The following is a 23,751-nucleotide window of genomic DNA, read 5'->3' as shown; positions in this document are numbered from 1 at the left end:
TACAGCTGGTGGTACAATCAAGTGTAAGTTTTGGCTATTTGTTTCCTTTTTGGGATGATAGAATCTTCCACTTATTCTCAATGCCAGATCTAAATATTTGCAATTATTTTTTATTCATTCCATGTTGTTCAGATTAGGACGAGGATGATTGAGATGGTCTCTAAAGGCCTGGCCACAGTGGAGGTATGGTTTATGTACAATTGCTTTATTGGTTGTTATATTGGGACTTGAAAAGCATTTTGGCCTTCATCAGCTCCAACTTTAACCTCAAATCTTACTAAGTTTTATTTATTTCCAGCTTAATTAGTTTTTTGATGGCTATTTATGTTGAGAATATTAATAATATTGATCTACGCTGCTGGAAGAATTGTTCAATGTTATGCTATGACGTTAATACTCACCATTTGGTTTTTACCTAAAAAAATTTCACAGGTTTCACTTAAGCACTCAGGGTCTCTATTTATGTATGCGGGCCACGAGGGTGGAGCATATGCCAAGAACAGCTTTGGGAATATGTATGAACATCGTTCAAGACACTTCTCTATTTCTTTTCAACATATATCCATGCATATTATATTAAGGGGTTGTGAGGGTTGGGGATGCCCATTTAGTACATTCCTCAGCACATCTGTGGTCTCTATGGTAAATGATTGGTTTTCTGGCTGTATATTTTGAACCCCACTTCTCTGTACATCTTTCTATTTTTATCCGTACGAGTGGCATGGGCTGATGAGAGGGCATGTCCCTCGACCCATGTTTTGGAATCAACGATTAATGAAAAAAGAAGGCTTTAAATGGGTAAAGGCCAACTTTTCTTATTGTACGTCTCATTTTCTTACCTGTAAGTTGCTGAGTGTTAAAGCTTCTACTGCAGATACACTGCTGTTGGTGTTTTTGTTATTGCACGCATGTTTCGTGAAGCATGGGGCACAAAAGCTAGTAAAATGCAAGAAGAATTCAATAACTTTCTTGAGGTATTCTTTCACATCAGAAGTTTTAGAGCTAGTTTGAATTAGGAATTTTAAAAAGGATGGGATTTTGTCAATGATTGAATTTCGAAATTCATATTTCTGTATTCATAATTCCAGGAATATTAATGTTCCTTGTATGGTTACTATTATTTATAAGTGTTAACGCTTGATAAACATTGTTGGCCCACAACCTAACAGCTTAAGCTTTTAGGTAAAGTGGTAATCTAACATGGTATCAGAGCTGGTTACCAGGAGGTCCTGGGTCTAGTCTTGTTGGCCTGCGTTTAATGTAAGTTTGTTAAAAAATTATTGTGTTCCCAACATGGGTGTTATTTATTGTTGGTTTATCTCTCCACATTCATTCAGGCTGCATGTGCGGGTGAGTGTTAACGCTTGATATACATTGTTGGCCCACAACCTAACAACTTTAGCTTTTAGGTAAAGTGATAATATAACAATGGGATTTTGTGAGGTCAGTTATTCTACCCTCCTGGTAAAAAGGCGGGATTTAAAGAAGGGATTTCAGGGTTAAAATCTTATATTGCAATCCTAACAGGATTTTCCGAATTTTGGGTTTACTACCCAAATAAATGAATTGAGAGGGCAGAATTTTAGAAATCCCAGCTTTTTGTGAAACCCACCTTGAAAATTTCTTTGTCCAAATGCGCTCTTTGTGAAATTCCTCAACACTGTTATGTTTCTCTGAAAAAAAAAAAAAAAAAAAGGTAAAAGAAGCTCTTACACTTCTACAATAAAGCTTGGTTTTCTAAACAGAATGTCATTTTTTTTTTCAATTTGTTTTGATTAGTATCAGATGACATAAAAAATCATTTAAGAAATGCAACAGGGAGGCTCACTGTACTGATCTCATGTTGAATAGTTTATTTTATCAGCTACCACTCACAATCTGATAGTCATGACACAGGAAATTGAATGCTTCCTATCAGATGATCTTATCAAGCTCAGATACTGCCTTTAGTAGTGCCAATAACTGAAATGAAACAGGATCCATGCAGCAGTTTTATTGATTGAAATTCAATTTACACGCTTTTCCTGTATCTTATTTCTAGGCCATTTTGTGAACTCCTTTTGTTTCAATATAATTGTTACATTTTATGTGCTGTAAGAGTTGTATCTAGCATCACCTACCTGAAGCAGCTTCTTGAAAAGAACACTTGACGTCTTAATAGGAGGTATAGATAACAGAATCTGATAGAGTTTTCAGGTACTTCCTAGAAAGCAGGTTTCATTCTCCTGAGCATTTCTTTATTTCCCAACAAGAAGGCATCACTCCTTCAAGTGAAGTGTGGAAACAATGCTAATGCAAGATTCTAGTGTTTCCATCTTCTTGTATCATGGTTTTATCTTTATATGTAAAATGAAATTGTGCTATTGTCTCAAGATATAAATCATGTAGGCTTTGAGTCTGCATCACTGCTTATCATAAATATTAATTTTTTAAAGATCTCAAGTTCCGTAGAATTTTCCACTGTGGGTTATGCTTAGGATGCAGGTATGTAAGATGAATCATATTGTGTTCAGAACTTGTGTGTCAGTCAAGTGTTATTACAAATTTTCATTGTATGCTGTGCTACTTCCTATATAAAATGTCATTTTTCAGGCTAAGCCATAATGTGTTCATTTTTGAGAATCTGTGCATGCACGTGCATAAGCGTGTATCTGCTTCTATGTTTGTAGGACATGCATGGATTGCTGTTACTTGGTTTATTGTACAAACTTCTTTTTACTGGTCTGTAAAATTACCTCAATGTTGTGTATTCTTTTAGGTAAACCGTACGTGCATATCAATGGAATTGGTGACTGCTGTTCTAGGAGATCATGGCCAGCGTCCTCGAGAAGATTATGGTAGAGTATCTGTGATAGATTTCTGTCAATCATATGCTTTAGAATAATCTTGTCCTGTTCTGATATTTGTTAATTATGAAATTTATATTTAGAAGTAGCCTCCCGTATGACTAGGAATGAGATGAAAATTATGATGAACTTTGTTTTGTTTTAAACTTTAAACACCAAAACGGAAAGTACTATAAGTAGTAATTTTGCAAAATTATCCCAAGAAGAACATAGCTTCATACATATAACAATTGATAGAGCCCTATTTGTTTTTGGGCTATTTAAATGCATCATGTTTGATTACGTATTTTGAATGAAAAATTTTGTTTCATAGGAAAATTTCCATTGCATTTTGGAAGAATAAATCCTCCAATTTGTATTACAGTTATTTTTGGATTGGAGTTTGTTTTACAGGTATGTAAAAAGTTCAGTATTTGATGCTCTTAAACTTGACGTTGTTGCAAAAATTATGAGAGGTTTCTGATCTGCATTTTTTTTTTCTTAATCCGTTAAAAGATAATTGTTGTTAGGAAGACTTCAAAGGGTTCACTTGTGGTCTACTCTTTTTTATTTTTTTATTTTATTTTATTTTTTTCTTAAAATAAAAAATGATAACTGCATTAAAATGCTTCAAAGGGAAAGTAACCCAAGTGCGCTAGATGCATAAGATTATGCAGTATGCACACTCACCTAAAAAATTCCCTAGTCTTATACTAGGTCAAGTGTCAATACTCTTGTTCATAACATCATGCTGCCATTGCTGCGGCTGTTGTTGCTGTCACTATTATACTTTCTTCATTGCTGTCATCGTGCCCTCCAAATTCGGTATGGTTGCTACACCCATGATCTCTTCCCGCATTTTTTAGCCACATTGAAAACAACACAAACACTACATTTCTGCTGCCAAAACTGCCATGTTGTTTTCTTCCGCCAGGATCATTGATGCTGTGATTTCTACTATCATGCATTTATTATGGCGGCCAAGCAAATCATTATTACTCTGCTGCTACCTTTATAGCCTCACCAGACTTGTCACTGCAGTAGTTGCCACCACACTGCCAAGAATTACACTTATACCACCCTTTTCACCATCCTACCATTTGAAGCCACTGTGTCATTGGCCAAACACTTCACACCATGTCAAGGGCCATGTGGCAATAGTTGTAGCACACAAGCTTAACCAGTTATCCAAAAGTAAACCGCAGATTCACCACATGAACAAGTGCACAAATGGAATTCATATTGTGCGGAAGTAGTAATCAAGCATAAAAGTAAACAAGCGAGTCAAGCAGTAAACTATAAGGCAATGTGTCACGGACCCCCAAAATGGGACTCAAGTAAGGGCTGTGTGGCACTTGTTGAGAGCTCTCCCTCGACAAGTCAGCCAAGTCTCACACGTTCAAGCCTGCAATCATGAGCACCTGGTGAGTCTCAATACTCAACAAAACCAAGGAACAATAGGATATCACACGAGCAATATATTCTTATACACCGAATAAGACTATAACAATCAGAGACATCACAATCCAAGGCAACAAAACACCACAATGAAAAGGACTACTTGTATTATTCAACCACAAGAGAATAATCATACAAACGATAACATAGATAATCATATATTCATTCCAAATCCCTGGAGAATACAATTAGAGTAGTATCTCACTCCCCATTTTCCCCATTACATTGTCACTCCCTAACATCCTCCCCCACTCATTTTATCGACGTCCTCGTCGATATGTTATAGAAGAGCTTCTCACTCTGCTGATGTCAAAGTAGATGTCGTTGACTACGAATTTCTGAAATCTTCAATCTTCTGTATGGCATGCTGAAGGTTTTCTTCTGTTTCCCAACTATTCTCTTCTTCCCCCAGCCCCAGCCACTGAACTAGAAATTGTTGTTGTTGATGACCTTCTGCATTGACGACTCTGTCTGCAATGATCTCCTGGACTTCCTTGTTGATAGGCTGCCTTCTGGAAATTGTTGATCTCCTTGACTTTTGTCGGTGCGGATCTGCTGCATCTGTGTGGAATGGTTTTAAATTGCTTACATGAAACACAGGATGGACTGGACGTCGGTGGCTTTTCATCCACTCGGGTTGCTCAAGCCGATAAGATGCATGTCCCACTTTCTCGATCACTCTGATTGGACTTTCGTAACGGCGTAACAACCTTTTATCCTTGCCGCGAAGAAATTGAAATGTCTCCGGCGGCACTTTTACAAGAACCAGATCTCCAGCTTCAAATTGTTGTGGTCGTCTCCCTTTGTCAGCCCATTTCTTCATGCGCTTTGATGCTTTTTCTAACTGAACTCGAGTGACTTCGATGTTTTGCAACCAATTTTTCGTGAATTGGTATGCTTTCGGGCAATTTCCTTTGTAAGGACCATCTAAAGTGTGCGGGAGAGTCGGTTGTTGACCTGTCACAATCTCAAAAGGGCTTTTATTAGTCGCAGAAGATTTCATAGAGTTAAAACCAAATTGTGTCGTGTCTAGTAAAGTAACCCAATTCTTCTGATTGGAGTGAACAAAATATCGTAAGTATTCTTCCAGCATCCCATTAAAACATTCGGTCTGACCATCTGTCTGTGGGTGATAGCTGGTGGACAGATTAAGGTTTGAACCCATCAAACGAAAGAGCTCACCCCAAAATCCCCCTGTGAATCTAACATCCCTATCACTGATTAGGCTTTTTGGAATACCCCAATATTTCACCACATGCTTGAAGAATAGCTGAGTTGTCTTCTCTACTGAATATGGCTTCAAGACTGGTACGAAAGTAGCATACTTAGAGAATCGGTCAATCACCACCAAAATTGTGTCATACTCCTCTACTTTTGGCAACGAGGAAATGAAGTCTAAAGAGACACTCTCCCATGGCCTGGCAGGTACTAGCAATGACTCCAATAAACCTGAGGTCTTCTTTCTTTCTACCTTGTCTTGTTAACAGATCAAGCAAGTTTTGGTATAACTCATCACATCATCTTGCATATTCGGCCAATAGTACCCCTGTGTAATCAATGCTTGAGTTCTTTGCCATCCCAGATGACCAGCCCACAACGTATCATGGCACTCTTTTAGTAAGGTTTTCCTCAAGTTTCTAGCTTTGGGCACATAGACTCTCCTGCCTTTAGTCATTATCAGACCATCTTCTACCCAGAATTGTCGTGTCTTCCCTTCTTCTATTAATTTGCTCAGTGTTTGCGCCTGTTGGTCTGTACTTAAATGTTCCCTGATAAGATTCTTCAAAGGTAACGCCACCCTACTAGTTGATAGATGACTGATGATTTTCAGTGCTGTCAATTCAGTTTTTTTGCTTAAAGCATCAGCCACTTCATTTGTTTTCCCTACTTTATATTCAAAATCAAAATTAAATTCAGCTAGCTTCTCTTGCTAACGGGCTTGTTTTGACGTTAGTCCAGGTTGTGACAAAAAGTGAGTAACTGCCACATTATCGGTTTTTACCACAAATTTGGACCCCAAGAGATAGTGCCTCCACACCTGAAGACAATGTACCATTGCGAGAAGCTCCTTTTCCTGTGCTGTATGGTTCCGTTCGGCACCCGATAATTTTCTACTTTCAAAAGCAATTGGATGCCCTTCTTGCAAGAGAACTCCCCCTAATGCAAAGTCCGAGGCATTTACTTGCACTTTAAACGGTTTTGTCACATCAGGAAGGATTAGCATAGGATCTCCTACAATCTTTTCCTTTAATTCAACGAATGCTGATTGGCACTCTTCTGACCACCCCCATGGTACCCCCTTCCTCAGTAAATTTGTTAATAACACAACTCTTCTGGAGTACCCCTCTATAAACTTTCGATAGTAGTTGGCTAAACCCAAGAAAGATCGCAGTTCTCTAACGGATGTAGGTGCTCGCCATTCCTTGATAGTTTTTACTTTAGCTGAATCCATCCGTATCTGGCCCTCCTCAATGATATGCCCCAAGAATTTAATACGCTTTTGAGCGAAAGCACACTTCTCCCCTTTTACATATAACTGATTTTCTTTGAGTTTTTGAAAAACCTTCCGAAGATGATCTTTATGTTCTTCTAAGGATGCGTTGAAAACCATTATGTCGTCAAGGTAAACAACCACAAACTGATCAAGGTAGTCTCGAAAAACCTGATTCATTGGAGAACAGAATGTAGCGGGTGCATTTGTTAGCCCAAAAGGCATGGCAAGGAATTCAAATGCTCCATACCGAGTGACACAAGTGGTCTTTGGTTCATCTCCTTCAACAATGCGCACTTGATGATATCCCGATCTCAAGTCTAGTTTTGTGAAATATCTAGCTGTACTTAACTGGTCAAAAATATCAGCAATTAGTGGAATGGGATACTTGTTGCGCACTGTCACCTTTTTAAGAGCCCGATAATCTACATACATGCGCAAATTACCGTCTTGTTTCTTCTGAAATAACATTGGGGCCCCAAAAGGTGCTTTTGAAGGACGGATGAATCCTGTTGCAATAAGATCATTCAGCTGCCTTCTAAGTTCAGCTAACTCCGGCGGCGCCATTCGATAAGGGGCACGTGATGGCGGCTTTACTCCTGGCAAAAGTTCAATTTCGTGGTCAATCTGTCGTCGAGGTGGCAAAACCCTCGGTAGCTGTTCCGGGATCACCTCCTTGAACTCTTCTAAAACTTCCTTAATCTCAAGTGGATATTTCTCTACCTCTGCATCTTCTGAGACTATCGGTAGAACCACAAAAGAAGATTCTCCCCTTTTTACTCCCTTTTTGAATTGGAGGGCTGAAAGCAACTTCCTCTCATCGAAATTGTTGTAGGCTGCGGGGACCGCACAAGGTGTACTTCCCATTATCACAAAACAATCCACAGCTGGGATCGGCATTGAGCATGTCACTTTAAGAAACTCCATCCCCAATATCACATCAAAGTCGTCAAGGGGTGTCACAGTGAAATCAATTGTTCCAGCCCATGATCCCATTTGGCATGCCACTTTAGGTGCCACCCCCACCGTGGTTAACGCTTGAGAATTCACTGCTTTTAACTTGCCCACATCCTTATCTACTTGCAATTCTAACCGTTGAGCTTCAGCATCAGCAATGAAATTATGGGTGGCCCCTGTATCAATCATGGCCTTGATTTTATTTCCATTCAAAAGTAGATCAACATACATTAGTCCCTTCTCCTGAGACTTGTTGTTAATTACTTGACGCTCTAATGCCCCCAAAAATCTCAATGCTCCCACCATATTCGGTTGTTCTTCTGGGGTTGCTGTTGGGGTTTTGGTTTCCCCTCGAAGGGCCTTTATAGCATTCAAAGCCTTACGTTCAGGGTACTCTGCCACTTGATGTGGTCCCATGCAAAGAAAACAAGAGATCGGTCGACGCTCTCCATCCCCCGTTCGTCCGCCCCTCCACTCCTTAACCATGGGCGCTTTTTTATCTTTCCAAGAACTATTTGTCTCCCTATCCTTTCCCGCATTTGTGGGCTTATACACTTTACTGGGTCTGGAATCATTATTGGCGGATGTAGGGAAATTTCGCTTCCCAGAATTATCTGAAAAGTCATCCAACCGTTCACCAGCACCCTGCCGACGCAATTCATTCCTTGGCCATGTCTTCAAACCCCGAAGAAAATGAATTAGTTTGTCTGATTCGGTCATGTCTATAATGTCCAACATCAAGGCTTGGTATTCTCGTACATAACTCCTTATTAAGCCGGTTTGTTGCAATTCCATTACTTTGCACTTTGCTATGTACTCCACATTTTCGGCATAGAATTGGGTCTTCAACGCCTGTTTCAACCCCTCCCATGTGTTGATAACACATCTATTGTGTTGATAACACATCTATTGTGTTGAATATCATTCCATTTAGTTCTCCACCACACTTTTGCATCCCCAACCAGGTATATCGTTGCCAGATTCACCTGGTCCACTTCTAGATCAACTCGTGAGCACGTGAAGTAGTGCTCCATATCAAAGAAGAAATTATCCAACTCCTTGGCATCTCGCGTACCCCCAAAACTTTTAGGTTCCGGTACCTTCAATCGAAAACTCTCCATTGGATCTGCAACTGGCCTTCGGGCTATCTGTGCCACTGCATTCACTTTCACAGTGATCTCTTGTAAATCCCTCTGGACTTGGACCACCGTACTTTGGACATTACCTATCTCCTTCAAATCTTCCTTCAAAGCAGTAATGGACTCCTTAACATCTTCTGCAAGGAAATCAAAATTATCTGTTAGCTCCCATAAGGAGGCCTCAAGCTCTATTGGCTCTCCCCGTTGGGACGAAAGAGATGACAATATGCCCTTAATATGTTCCAGCCTACTCTCAAAGGCTTCCAACTGCTCGATACTCTTCTGGAAGGCCTCAAGCTCTCTTGGCCATTTCTCTAGGGATTTCACACGTGGAATGAATTTTTCAAGTTCCTCAAGTCTCTCTACAACTTTTGATACCCCATAGAGATTTTCTCTAGGGTTTTCTTCAGCGGCCTCAAGCTCTGTTGGCACGCTTTTCTCTTTTATCAATGTTGCCACCAACCCTTGGAGTTCACTGCATGTTCTCTCCAGGGTTACAAGTTTCGTCTCAATTGCCTCCATGCGCTCTACTTTTCTTGACTTGTTTCTCACATTACCACTCATGGTGCTCGCACACACTGTGCTCTGATATCAACTGTCACGGACCCCCAAAATGGGACTCAAGTAAGGGCTGTGTGGCACTCATTGAGAGCTCTCCCTCGACAAGTCAGCCAGGTCTCACACGTTCAAGCCTGCAATCACGAGCACCTGGTGAGTCTCAATACTCAAGAAAACCAAGGAACAATAGGATATCACACGAGTAATATATTCTTATACACCGAATAAGACTATAACAATCAGAGACATCACAATCCAAGGCAACAAAACACCACAATGAAAAGGACTACTTGTATTATTCAACCACAAGAGAATAATCATACAAACGATAACATAGATAATCATATATTCATTCCAAATCCCTGGAGAATACAATTAGAGTAGTATCTCACTCCCCATTTTCCCCATTACATTGTCACTCCCTAACACAATGCAATACATATTATCACACCTTTGTTGACAACGCATGTTTAGTGAGGGAGGCAGCTAGGCTAACACGTTTACAAAATCAAATGAGTTATACAAGGATTGATAACACTCATTCTCCCCTAAAGAGCTTTATATGCTAATCTTACTTTGGCACCATGAAACATGAATATGGCCAAGGTGGTCACATGCAAACAGAAGGCTTTGACCAAGCTTGGCTTATGACATTCTTCTGCAATCAACATCCTTATAGACTTCGATGCTAAGTACTTTTTAACTTTATACATGTATGGATGCATGTCTTTTACTTACATCTAGCTGAGTTTTTCATCTTTGAGGCCCTTCCTCTTCATTAAGATCTTGTGTTGTTATTGCCTTGATGATGTGAGCTTTGTGTAAAAGATCTCCTTTCAACTTCTTATCTTGGTAGGAGGTCCAAGCACAAGGCTCTAACCAAGCTAGGCTCGTGACATTCTCTTGCAATCGACATCCTCATAGACTTTGATGCTAAGTACTTTTTAACTTTATACACGTATAGTTGCATGTATTTTACTTACATCTAGTTGAGTTTTTCATCTCTGAGGCCCTTCCACTTCATTAAGAACTCGTGTTGTTATTCCCTTGATGATGTGAGCTCTATGTAAAAGATCTCCTTTCAACTTCTCATCTTGGTAGTCTTCTGTGGTTCTTTGGTTGCCACTATTAGCGATGAAGGGCTTGAGGCAGATGGTGCACCTTCATCCAAGTCAAAGTATCAACCTTGTAAGAGACCTTCTCGACTTTGGCCAAGATAGGGACTGCATTTTTTTAAAGTAGTCTTTTATCTCGATCTAGTAATGACTTGATTTACAGCAAGTCTCCCACGTTGAAGTGCAATGGTTTTCCGCTGGACTTGTCAACTTCTTCATCCGCTTGGAAGCTTTCTCGAGGTAGACTTGGGCAATCTCCGGGTTCTTTTTTCATTCTTTAGTGAAGATGTATGACTCATCCATTCTATGAGGTAATAGTGGCTTTTGTCTTGTAACAAGCTTAAAAGGACTTTTGTTGGTTGTTGAGCTCTTTTGGTACTTGAAGTTACCTCAAGGGATAAAGGGCTAGTTTCCAGGTATCAACGATAAGCCGTCCTCTAACTAGATTTGGTGTGCTTTAGTGCTTTACCCTCTTTCACCAACTTCACGGAGTTTTGTTTAGTGGGATCTTTGACAAGGTTCTCCTTAATGCGCTCTCAAATTGTCATAGTAAATTTTCTACTTGTTAGTTGGAGGGCCACAAGCTTGACTTTCCTACTTAGCACATTTGCGACGATTCATTTGCCCTGCCTTGTGTTTGAAGAAGAAATCAAACTCTATATTAGGATGTCTTGCCAATGAGTATTTGTTTTCACCACAAACTTTGACCCAAGTAGGTAATGTTGTGTGTCACGGACATGGAGATCTCAAAGGCCAAAGGGCATCACTCTTGCTAAGATATGCTCAATGTGTCAAGGAATTACGTCTATGCGGCGGCAAGACTACACCAAGTGCAGCCTAGTCGTACTCATCCTCACCAAGGAGAAATACTTAAATGTATAACCCAGAGGTCAAGTCTCATAATTTGAAAGCCCTTGATTCAACTAAGGTTGTCATTGAGGAACCCAAACTTGAATTTTGATGGGGTTAACCTAACATTCCACTAGCACTGAGGGTAACTATCATATTTGCAGCACAATCCTCGTGTCAATGTGCCCACCACTTACCACCCACTAGCGGGGACTTGGGCAAGTGACACTATATGCTACTCAAGCAGGACACACGAAGGATTAACTCCTCTTAATAGTCCAATCGGTTCAAGAATGACACCACATAACAATACAACCAACGACCAAGAAAGGATGAGCATCAAACCTTTGGGCCAAGAGTATCGCGTGACCTCATTCGTACATGGGGCTCCCAATTCCACATGGAAGCCCAAGACTCAACTCAAGGATGTTAAAAGCCTACTCCTGAGCACTCCTCAAGGTGCTCCTTAGTACCCAATAGGATATCGAGGGAGTTCGGGTGCTCATTTGGGGTTCCCCCAAAAGTCATGTCTTCGAAGGATTCTTGTTCACATATGAGTAACTATTAGGGATCTAATGGTCATACATCTTGGGTGTGAGAATACCACTACAAGTACTATATGAATCCACCACAACGTTATAGTGACATCAAAACCATTGCCATGACAACCACATAGTTGAGTCCACGTTAGCCTAACTTCCTTCGAAGTTATAATCATACCACAAAACCATGTGTCAAGGTCTTGTCATGGTCGCAAACGCTAAGACTGTGCCATTTTACCCCACTCCATCTTATCAACGTCCTCGTTGATGAACTAGTACAGTTCAACTCTTTGAAAATACCATAATATCTTTGATCCTGCTATAGACTTGAACCCAAACTGATATGAAGACACTCGTGGACCATGTCTTTGACCACAAGGTCTTCAACCTAGATTTAGATCCAAAACTGAATGTATCCATGTCCAAGGCCAACTCCATCAAAAGTTGACCACAACCAACAAACCAACAATTCCGAAGATAGCAACACTCTTGTAGAACTCAAACTCACAAATCCTTGATCCAAATTGTATTTCAACCTTATCTTTCAAATTTAAAAAAAAGAGTGAAGATTCATTAGTTGAACCATTGAGTCAGCTCCTTCCCAGAATCAACCTCATTCTATAAAAACCACTCGACCTCAAATCAGTACGACTCACTGAGCAACAAGCACGAAATCTCATTTTGGGTCATGATTCCCTTATAACCCAATTTTGACAACCAAAATCAACCATCAATGTTCCATTCCAATCTGGCACTTGAAGGATTGTCTCTATCTCAAAGGCTCTTCCAAGTGTTACTGTCTGACTAACTTAGTAGACAACCAGCCAAGAGAACATCAAAGTTCAAACCCAACATCCCATTTCCAAATGAGTGCCCACTCAGGAGTCCTACAAGACACAACTCCAAAGATGAGTCCACACCCTGGAGTCTCTTCACATATGATCAATCTGAAAATTTGGGGTTACCAACAAGAAACCTAAGCTCGATATAGACATATCGTTCCGAAGGTGAGTCCCCCACCCAAGAGTCATACAAGACACAACTCCAAAGATGAGTCTACACCCTAGAGTCTTTTCACATACAATTGATCTCAACATTTAGGGTTATTGGTAGGGCTGCAAATGAGCCGAGCCGAGCCGAGTCGAGCCGAGCTTCAGCATGTTCAGGCTGGCTCGGTAGAATTAGAGCTCGGCACGGGTTCAGGCTTGGTTCGGGTTCAGGCTCAGTTTTGGTTCGAGCTTAAGAAGTTAGGCTTGAGCTCAACTTGGGACTAAAGTTATTGGCTCGGGCTCGCTTGGGCTCAAGCTCAGGCTTGGATCATTTTTCAAGCTCGGAGGGCTCAGGCTCGGGCTCGGGCTCGGGCTCGGGCTCGAGCTCGGGCTGAAATTTCATATATGACTTATAAATTTAAGTTCACATGTTTATAATCAATGCAATATAGCTTTTTGTGGGGTTACAAAATCCAATTGAGGAGGAATAATAAAATTAATGGCCTCTGGAGGGATTTGGAAATATGCTGTTCTTAATCTTATCCACACTCTGCCTTCTGCATTCATTCTTCCATTCTTTCCTCTATTTTTATTATTTTTTCCCGAAAGAACAAACACCCAGCAGATGCCGTAGGGCCACAAGTGACTCATTTGGGTATGGGCTTCAAATTAGTGGCTCAAATTTATTGTCAACGAAAACCTTAGGGCTGTGAAAAATAATTCACTTGACGAACCATCAGCAACAGAAAAACCTATATGCCAATGTGGTTGCAGCTTACAGAAAAAAAATTTAGTATGCAAATTCCTATACCCCGCAGCATGTAGATTTGAAGAACCCTCTAATACTAAGTGAAATTACAAGCTTAAAACCCAAGAACAATGATAAAAAAAAAAAAACACAACTTAATAAAAGGAAGAAAAGAAAAACATCTTGTTTGAAGTCGAAAACCCTCGAATTATTTACCTTGGGGAGTTTCTACTAAGCTGCCCACTGGATATCATGAGTGATTCAATCCTTTGAAGTTTATCGACTTGATCAAAGTAAGAATGAGTCCATAAACTGAGAGAAATTTCCAACAAAAAAAAAAAGAAAAAAAGAGAGATAGTTGTAAGAAGAGATTGAAGGAGAGAGTTACCTCAATCGCGTGGCTGAGGGGCTGCATGCTTGGGTCTGCCTGCCGTTTGGCTCCTATGGGCTACGAAGTATGGATGACGAGAGACAAAGAGAGGCTCATAGGGCCTGAGCTGAGAGGCGCCGACTACTGAGTGGTAGAGTGGTAGTTGTAGGGCTGCAAACGAAAGTCTGAAGTGTAGCTTTGAAAGGGCAGCAAATTAGATTGAGGGTTTTTCACAATTAGGCTGGGCTTGACTTTTTGTTTTGCCATTGAGGCACTTGCGGGTTGGGCTTCTTCCAGTCTTCTTGGTCCTTGGCCTTGGGTTGGGCTTAGCCAACCATAGTTATAAATATATAAATTATATCATAAATATTTAATAGTGAGTTGTAAATTGTAATAGAGCCTATTTACAAGCCCACTACCAAGCCTCTTAACGAGTTTGGTTGAGCCTATAACTGAGCTGCTCATAAGCTGAAATGAGTTGAGCTCGTTTGTGTTCACGCTTGACTTGTTTATGAACCAAGCCTGAAAATTAGGCTTGAGAATTGCTCATTAAGGTAATGAATCAGCCTAATGAGCCCTTTTCGAGCTGAGCTTGAGCGTCTCGGTTCATTTGCAGCCCTAGTTACCTGCAAGAAACCTAAGCTCGATATAGACATACCGTTCCAAAGGTAAGTCCCCCCTCCCCCCAAGGTGTCTTATGAGACACAACTCCAAGGATGAGTCCACAACAAGGAATCTCCCAAAACTCGAACAATCTCAACATCCAGGTCACAACTCAGTTCCTCACGAGTTGACTTATGTGGTAGTCCTCCTTGAGTAGCCCTCAATGAACTTGGATAGTAGTTGGTGAATCCAAGAAAGGAATGCAGCTTCTTGATTGTCTTTAGAATCTTCCAATCTTGAATAGCTTCCTTCTTCTTCAAATCCATTTGGATACAACGTTGTTCAATTATATATGGCCAAGAAATTTGATACTCTTCTGAGCAAATGAGCATTTCTCTTTCATGTAGAGGCTGTTTTTCTTTAGTGAACATTTTTTGTAAATGCTTGTGATGTTTTTATAGGGTAGAACTATAGACAAAACTGTCACCAAGGTATACAATGACACTTTGTTAAAAGACACTTAATTCATAAAGTCATTCGCATGTTAATTAATCTGCAAAAATTGATAGGCCTTATCTCGTCACATGAGTAATCCTTGCCTCATCACCTTTTGCTATCCTCACCTGATAGTAGCTTGCCCGCAAGTTATGTTTGGTGAAATACTCAATAATGGTCATTTGTTGTGCACAAACACTTTTTTGAGCTTGTGGCAATCCACACCCATCTGCTTCCATTATATTTCCTTAGAAAGGATGAAATGTCTTATATTACCCATTTCAAATAACTCTTCAAGTTGCTTCCATAATTTTGTTGACACTAGAGGTGCCATTTGGTAATGGCTTTTTAGTTGGGGGCAGTTGAGGGGCTTTGCCCTTGGTAACAACTCGATTACTTGTTCTACACCTCATCACGTAGGTGAATTGTGTGGTAGCTTATCCAACATCTCAAGTTGGAATTCCTCCTTCAATACATCTTGGATGTCTGGCACCAACTCTTTTTTTGCAATTTTATCCACCACCAGTGAGGCGAGATAAGTTAGTTTGCCCTTTATCAAACTCTTCTTGCATTGCATGATAGAGAAAAAAACTTCTTATGCTTTCTTCAACACAACTTTGACCCTGCAAGGGTGTTCACTCATTAGGCAAAGCGAACTAGAGAACCACATTGGGACTGCCTTTGCCTCCCATAAGCATTCCATTCCAAGTATCCCTTCAAAATCATCTATCGGAATGGTAGTGAAACTCGTATCCCCTGCTCACCAACCAAGATTCATAGTTGCTTGTTTGGCTACACCTATTGTAGGTTGGGCTGTGGAGTTAACCGCTTTTATGCATTCTAAGTCCTTGTCTAGCGTTAAGTCGAGTCTTTGTGCTTCACCTTGTGAGACAAAATTGTGGGTAGCATTGATATCCACCATATAGCATGGGTGTTCTTACCATTTATCTGTAGGTCAACAAACATTAACCCTCTAGCTTGGGCAACCTTGGTTCTTTTGCCTGCCGCTCTAATGCATTAACTACGCTTCACCCGTCCTTAGGGTTTCCTCCTCATCCTCATTCAGTCCTCACACACACCATTGTGTGTGATGGTGGTTCGTTATTGGATGAATTTTGTGAACAGTGTGGGTGTATTTAAGATTCCCCTGGATGTAATGGGTGATACGTGTCATGTGCCGTCTGCTATGTTAGGAATTTAGAAGGTTTCTTATTTTCAGGATGATGGGATGGGTAAAGAACAAGTCTGATCATAGAAGGGATGGTATTTTGCCCACCCACCTGTGAAGGAAGTTAGTTGGAAAAGGATATTGATGCTCAACAACTGATGGATAAGATGGGCGTGTGGTTGTCGAATCCTGGAGGAAATGAAGTTTGGTTTGATTGTGGTTAACGCTAAATAGGTAGTACGAACTAGCTAATTAGAAGTGTTTGATTAGTTATGAAGGAAATGAGTCAAAAAGGTTTATTTATTTATTTTTTTAAAGTTGTGCGAGGTTTTTTTTTTTAATTTTTATTTTGATTCTATTTTTTTTTTTTAATTTTATCTTTCAAGGACTTCTTCCTTATTTGGATTGTAATTCTTTTTTCTTTTTCATAAAAAATGTCTTTTTTTAACAAAATTTTAACAAAAAAGAAAATATATGTTTAGGCATGTTGGGACTTGGGAGGGCAGAGGCTAAAAGTTTATGGTGCAGTTCTGTTTTTTTGGCAGTTTGGTCACTTGGTGTGTTTTTCCGGAGAAGGGAGCATGGATTTTAGCAGGGAGATTTTGTTTTTGCAGTTGCTTTGAGAGAAAATAGTTTTAATCTCTTACCTGTGGTCTCAACTTCTAGTTTTTTTCAACTGACATTCAGCATGATTGGAGAGAATTATGACTTTATTTTTTATTTTATTTTGTTTCTCTTTTTGTTCCTTCTTTTCTTTGATTTGTAATATTATTTGTTATTAAAAAAGTCAGTTTGGGGAATTGACACAGAATCAAATACTCTTTCTCCCTCAGTTAGGATGGTGGGTTGTCGAGTCTTGAGCTATCACTTATTTAAGTGTCTCTTTTGGTGGTAATCCTACTGCAACTTCTTTTTGGGACCCAATTTATGAAAGAATTTCTAGGAGTCTGGATGAGTGGAAAGGTGCTTTCTTTACATTTTTTTTTTTGGGGGGGGGGGGGGGGTTGCACTATTATTCAAGTTTGTCTGAGGTTGATGTGAAGTTTACAAACGTTGAGGGATTTTTTGTGGTTGTGAATGGGTCTTGGTAATTTGTTATCCAAAAATATTTCCTTGGTTGGAAGTGTCATGGTGTTCTCCCCTAGGACTTAACTCTCTTTGGCATAGGGTAATTCAAAGTAAATTTGGGCTTCAACTAAATGGGCGGGATGCTATAGTTGGAGCTAACATTTTGAGTTACAGATTTATCACTTCTTTTTCCCAAATGTTCCCCAATGTTTGTTATAGGGTTGGCTAGTTTGTAACAGGGAGAGAATTTGGTTTGGGAAGATAATTGGTATTGGGAAAAACCTTTGGATCTTTTGCACCTTCACCTTCTTCATTTATCTACCTTTTATGATAATTCATTCTCAGATTTTCTTTTCTTGCAGTAGGGTGGGCGGTGTTGGGTTTTTCATTTTCTAAGAAACCTTGAGGAGGTAGATGAATGCTCTTGTCTTGTTAATGTGCTTGATTCTTTTTATACTCATGTGGGATGCAAGTGATGAAAGAATTCAGTTCTAGATTCCTCTGGGGATTTTCTTGCTACTCTTTATTTTCTCATCTGATTAAGGTGCCTAATGTGAATCTCCTTTCCTACATTCTTTTACTTGGAAAGCTAATTGCCTTCAAAGATAAAGGCTTTACTTGGATTGATTTGGGTTAGACCTTATTTGCATGCTTTCTAATGTCATCTTTATTTAGGCATTTTTGGAAGGAAAAGAGTGGAAAGCTTTGTGGTGCCGCATGGTCCACACTATCATTCGGTGTATTTGGTTAAAGAGGAATGCCAAAATTTTTAACGGGTTTGTTACTTCTCATCATTTGGTCCAGACCATGGTTCATGCATTGTTATGGTGCTCTGCTCATTGCCTTTTTAGAAATGTTTTTCTGGAATATTTGTAGAGAAATTGGTGTGTTTTGCTTCATTAGCGTTCTTTTGTAGTTTCTTTTCTTTTCTTATGCTTTCATTGCATTTTTGGAGGATGTCTTGTTCTCCTCGTGTTCTCTTCTTTATTTTTTTTGTAATTATTTCCTTTTTCTCTTCAATAAAAATCTTTGTTATCTGGAAAAAAAAGTCATGTTGTGCTTTGTGTGCCTACTACATTAGTGAGAAGAGTTGTGAATCCTTTTGTGATTTTTTGACCCATTCTATTTTTTTTTTCTGCTCCATAAAAAAATATGGAAGGCCAGAATTCCCCCTAAAGTTAGGCTTTTATCTGGTTGGTTGTGCACTTTTGCTTAGTAGTGTCAATGCAATAACTTGCTGCAGAGTAGGAGACCATTGAAGGCTCTTTCTCCAGATGTTTGCATTTTTTGTTATAACAGTTCAGAAACAGCATCCTCTCTATTTTTGCACTGTGATTTTTCCTGGAAAATGTGGAGTAAGCTATTTGGTTTATTAGGAGAGAGCTGGGTTTGCCTGGAAATGGTGGAGGATATTTTGGCAGTTCCCTATTTTGGTTTTGGAAGGTAAAAGGATCTGGCAGCACTTTGGTAATGTGCTTATTTTGCAGTGACATGGGGTTTATGGTTGGAACTTGTATATTTTTCCAGGGAAGAAGCTGGATTCTTTTTCTGGTTTAGAAGATTATTACTTGGCTTTGCTTTGGTGTGTTGGCTATGGGTGCTTTAAAGGAGTGAGATTCTAGGATATTCGATGGGATTGGCTTTATTTGCTGGCTTGATTTTGTGTTTTATGTTTGTTTTCCCTGTTTTGTGTTTTTCATTTTCTCTTTCTTGTTTTTTTTCTCATTTTTTCTAGGAGGATGTATTATTCTCCTCTTTGTACATTCCTGATCTGTTAATGAATCTTCTTCCTTTTCTATTGTAACAAAAAATATTGAGAAGAGTAAAATTTGTACAGGTATTCCTGATGCTGTTCCCTCAGTTTTTTTTCCCCCTGATATGCAAAGAGGTATCTCATAAATAGGGTACCAAGGGTGTGCCATGGATGTACAGCCAAAGAAAAAGAAGAAACAAAGAGTTGAATCAATTGTGTAAGAGGGTCAAGAATAATTGTGTGTATCCAGCATTTTTGCTAAACCAACTTGAAAGAGTTGTAAGGCATCTATCCTTGAGGATTGTGGGAGTAGGAGTTGTTCCTTCAAAAGCTCTAGCATTTCTCTCTCCACACTATAAAAAAAATAGGGAGTGGCATCAAGGACTAGGCTTTTTTCCTTTCCCTGTTCTTAGGTATACCATTTCATGCCTTAGATTTCCTTTCCCACAGTTTCAGCAGTGGCACAGTGTTGTTTTACTTGTTTGTTAGAGCAGTGTCCAGATTCCACAAAATTATGCCCAGGTGCCCTGAAGCAGTAAGTGGTAGACAGTTTTAGCATCTTCTTTGCATAAAAAGCATCTATTGACCAGAGTGAAACCCCTATTCTATTAAGAGTGAGGATCTTACCCAAAGTTGCATCGGTTCCCAAGCCAGAAGCATCTATTGGCTTATTAAAAAGCTTAAAATATCTGAGACCCAAGCTACCTCTTGAAATTGGTTAAAAACATCCCATTTAACTAAATGGAACTTGAAAACCTCTCCTGTACTTCCCTAAAGAAATCATTTTGAACGTTTCCCATCTTTTGGCCACATAGAAAGGAATAGGGCAGAGGGACATGGAGTAAACTGGGAAGTCGGAGAGAGTGCTTTTGATGTGAGTGAGTCCCTTACACTTTTATGGAGGTAATTATTCATCCAAGTTCCAACCCGCCAATATATGTATTTATATATATATATATATGTATGTATGTATATATATATATATTTCCAATTCTTTCTTTTTTGATTTAGCAGTTTTTTTCATTATTATGTTAAGATCTATCTACCCATCCACTGTATAACACATAGTTTTAATTGGAATTGTTAAATAGCTAGACTAATCGATCATGAGTCAAAACCTTCAAATGAAGAATTGGTGATTTGTATAGTTTCTTGCATGCATGTCCAAAGTGCATCCAAAACATACTAGGCTTCATTTCAAATTATATTCATAAACTCAAGCAAGAAAAGTTATTCAGAGTTTTTGTTACCAATTCACATATTTCATTAAACCTTTTTTTTGAAAAATATTTTCTATTACTCCAAAGCAGCTATCTTATACCATGGTATTGTTGTTATGATGTCTCAGAATGATTACCTGTTTCAATATTCTGTCATAATGCGCCAATACTTGTGTTTTGTGTTGGCTTGAACAGTGGTTGTGACAGCAGTCACAGAATTGGGCAATGGAAAACCTAAATTTTACTCAACTCCTGATATAATTGCTTTTTGTCGGAAATGGCGCCTTCCAACAAATCATGTGTGGCTTTTCTCTACAAGGTAACATTGTTGGATCTCTTCCTTTTGAACAGTGCATGGTGTGTGATTACCATCAAGAACTAGCAATTCATATATGTATTTATGGTTTCTATTTGGCCTTTTCAGACATGATTTAGTGGATGATTATGCTTGTCAGAGAGCTTCTATTTTACTTGTCAATTTGTGATTTCACAACTACTTTCTTTGTGTTTTACATTGTTAATGGTTATTTTAGTCCCTTAGCATTATTAGTGTGTTAATGTTATGTTAATAAGGGAGAGTTAGTAAGGGTGTTATGGTCATTATAATGTACTTGATATAGATTATGAATAGAGGGAGTGACTTGTCATTGTGTTAGGTCTTTGTTTTACCAAAATTTCAACTCGGTATCAGAGCATGATTTGACCTAAACCCTACCATCAAACCAACTTAGTTGTCACCGCAAAAACACCCTGGCTGTTGCTGTCCTTTTCAGAACCATCAAAATCCTTCCAAATTTCACAAAACCAAATGCATGATAAAAACAGAACCCTCTGATTTGTAACCTTGTAAAATCCCATCGCTGGAAACCCTCCCATGAGCCCTCATGTGCTGGCCGATTAGTGGCAGTCTCAACCTTATGCTTCAGCACATGAGATAGTTTCTGGCCAGTTTTTGCTGCATTTTTTCTCCAGCATGTCTTGATTTCTTCCATAAACCATAATAGCAAGCTATTGGGCATGTGTTTTGTTCAAAGATCCAATCTTTTTCGACCATGCACTCGTGGCAATCTGTTAGTTGATGTTCAGTATTAGTAAAAGTCATTGGCGAGTCTTTTGGACTAATGAGGCTATGGCAATCTTATATTAGTTTGTTGGTGACTTGTCGGTGGTTCACCTTGTTTGTGGTTGTTATGGTTAGTTTGATTGTTCCTCTTGTTTGACATTGGTCTAGTTCGTCAGTGTTGGGTATGGGGTTTATGAATCCCAAAAATATGTTTCTTTTATTGTTACCTAAGGTAATGACCAAAAAGTTGGATGGAAAGAATTATGTTCAATGGTCTAAGGCTGTTAAGGTTTATTTAACAGGATTAGGAAAATATAACCACTTGTTCCAATTTGGGCTCTCTAATAAGATGGGAAAAGAAGTGTGGGTTCAAGAAGATTCTTTGATTGTTTCCCTCTTCGGAACTCAATGGAACCTTAGATTGCATGGATGTGCATGCAAGAAAATTTGGGATTATGTCAAACTGCTATATTCCTGTAACATTACACGTTGTACGATTTATCCTAGGAGTACTTTCAATTACAACAAGGAGATGGAGTGTTGCAGTGTATTTTGCAGAGATGGAGCGTATTTATGAGGAGCTTAACACTGTGCAACATATAACTGCTGATGTTCACGAGATGGAGAAGTAGAGGGAGCAGATGACTGTGGTTCTAACGAGTTTAAAACCCGAGTTTGAGCCAGTTGGGTCCCATATGCTTCGTAGTGAAGAGTTGCCATCATTTGTTAGATGTTTATTCTCATGTCCTTTGTGCTTCCTCTAGCACACATTCCCATGCCTTTGCATTTGGTTTTGAGAGGACAACCTTTGCCACCTAGGGTGATTCTGTTTTCAACCAAGCAATTGGATAAGTTATCTAGGTGGTTCGAGTGGCCATGGTGGAAGAGATGGACGAGGTAGAGGCACTCCTCGCAAGTGCGCTTTTTGTGGATGAGAAGGTCATACCATCGAGCAATGTTGGGATCTCCATGGTAAATCTTCTCGTGTTGCCAATGTAGCCTTCATAGACTCCACACCTTCAGGGTGAAGTGGGGAGCAGTGTACTATATCTATGTCAAAGGAAGACTATTCCAAATTCCAACAATACCAAGCGTCCCATCAAGCTTCTTTTCCCATTGCATCCCTTGCCTAGATAGGTAACCTACAAATTGCCTATCATCTAGTACTTCTCGTCCTAGTCGTTGGGTTATATATTTTGTTGCCATTGATCATATCATTAGTATACTTAATATCTTCTCCTTTCTCCAGTATTTTGAAGACTTATTTCTTGTTATTCTTGCTGATGGATCCACACTATTGTTTAGGAAATTGGGACTTTAAATCCCACTTCCTTTATTTCTGTTCTTTCGGTTTTGTATATTTCCAAGTTTTCTTTTTCAATTTTATGTCAGTTAGCAAGATCACCAAATCCATGAAATGTTCATTAACATTCTTTCTTGATTTTGTGGTCATTTAGGATTAAAAGACGAGGAAAACAATTGGCAAAGGCGTGAAGTTGGTGGACTTTATCACTTTGAGCCGCTATCTCCTTCCACCACTTGCACTATTGCTACCACGCCTCTCCAAATCCATTATCGTCTCGGTCATCCTTTGTTGGAAAAGTTGTAACAACTGGTTTCTGGTTTGAGTCCTATGTCTAGTCTTGTAGTGAGTCTTGTTAGTTGGGAAGCATAATTGTGCCTTTTTTGCTTCTTGACTCAATATACAGGTTGCAAGCCCTTTCGTTTTAGTACATTATGATTTTTGGGGTCCTAGTCGAGTTGTGTCCAAGTTGTGTCCATCGTATCGGGACTTTTGGAGTGAGGTTTGAAGATCTAAAAAGGAGGGGGGTTTGGGTCTTAACAAGTTGGTGTCTAAAAACACCGCTCTTCGAGCTAAATGGCTATGGCGCTTCCCTCTAGAAAAATCGTGGCATAAAGTAATAAGAAGTAAGTTTGGGATGGATGAGAATGGGTGGGATACCAATGCTAATTTAAGATGTTCTTTGGGGCGTTTGTGGAGATCCATTTCTCAGATTTATTCTTCTTTCATCCCTCACACTAAACTTGAGGTGGTGAGGGGTTCTCATATTCGTTTTTGGAAAGATCCTTGGATGGGAACGCACCATTTTCTACTCCTCTCACTCGTCTATTTCATCTAAGTTCTGAACAAAATAAAGCCATTTCTTTTTTTGTTGGTGAATTGAGTAGTCCTTTGGTTTCATGGAATCTTCATTTTAGGAGACATCTGAACGACTTGGAGAAGGTGGAATTGTCAACTTTGTTATCTTTATTGAGTGAGAGAAATCTTTCTTCCGGGAAGGACATTTGTTCTTGGTCTTTGGATTTGTCATGTGTATT

General features: G+C 39.4%; 1 protein-coding gene across 1 annotated transcript in view; it reads left to right on the top strand.

Annotated features, from left to right (window-relative positions):
• LOC131158830 (tRNA ligase 1-like) overlaps positions 1-23,751 on the top strand; it is a 143,400-nt gene that overhangs the window by 8,837 nt on the left and 110,812 nt on the right. The window contains exons 3-7 of the mRNA XM_058113740.1: positions 133-183; positions 433-515; positions 875-974; positions 2,759-2,837; positions 20,544-20,667. Coding sequence (XP_057969723.1) covers positions 133-183; positions 433-515; positions 875-974; positions 2,759-2,837; positions 20,544-20,667 — 437 coding nt within the window. The remainder of the gene's footprint in view (positions 1-132; positions 184-432; positions 516-874; positions 975-2,758; positions 2,838-20,543; positions 20,668-23,751) is intronic.

The sequence above is a fragment of the Malania oleifera genome, chromosome 1 (genome assembly GCF_029873635.1).
Source record: "Malania oleifera isolate guangnan ecotype guangnan chromosome 1, ASM2987363v1, whole genome shotgun sequence".
Lineage (NCBI taxonomy): Eukaryota > Viridiplantae > Streptophyta > Magnoliopsida > Santalales > Ximeniaceae > Malania > Malania oleifera.
The sequence above is the reverse complement of the archived record's forward strand: the minus strand, read 5'-3'. Positions and strand labels throughout refer to the sequence as shown.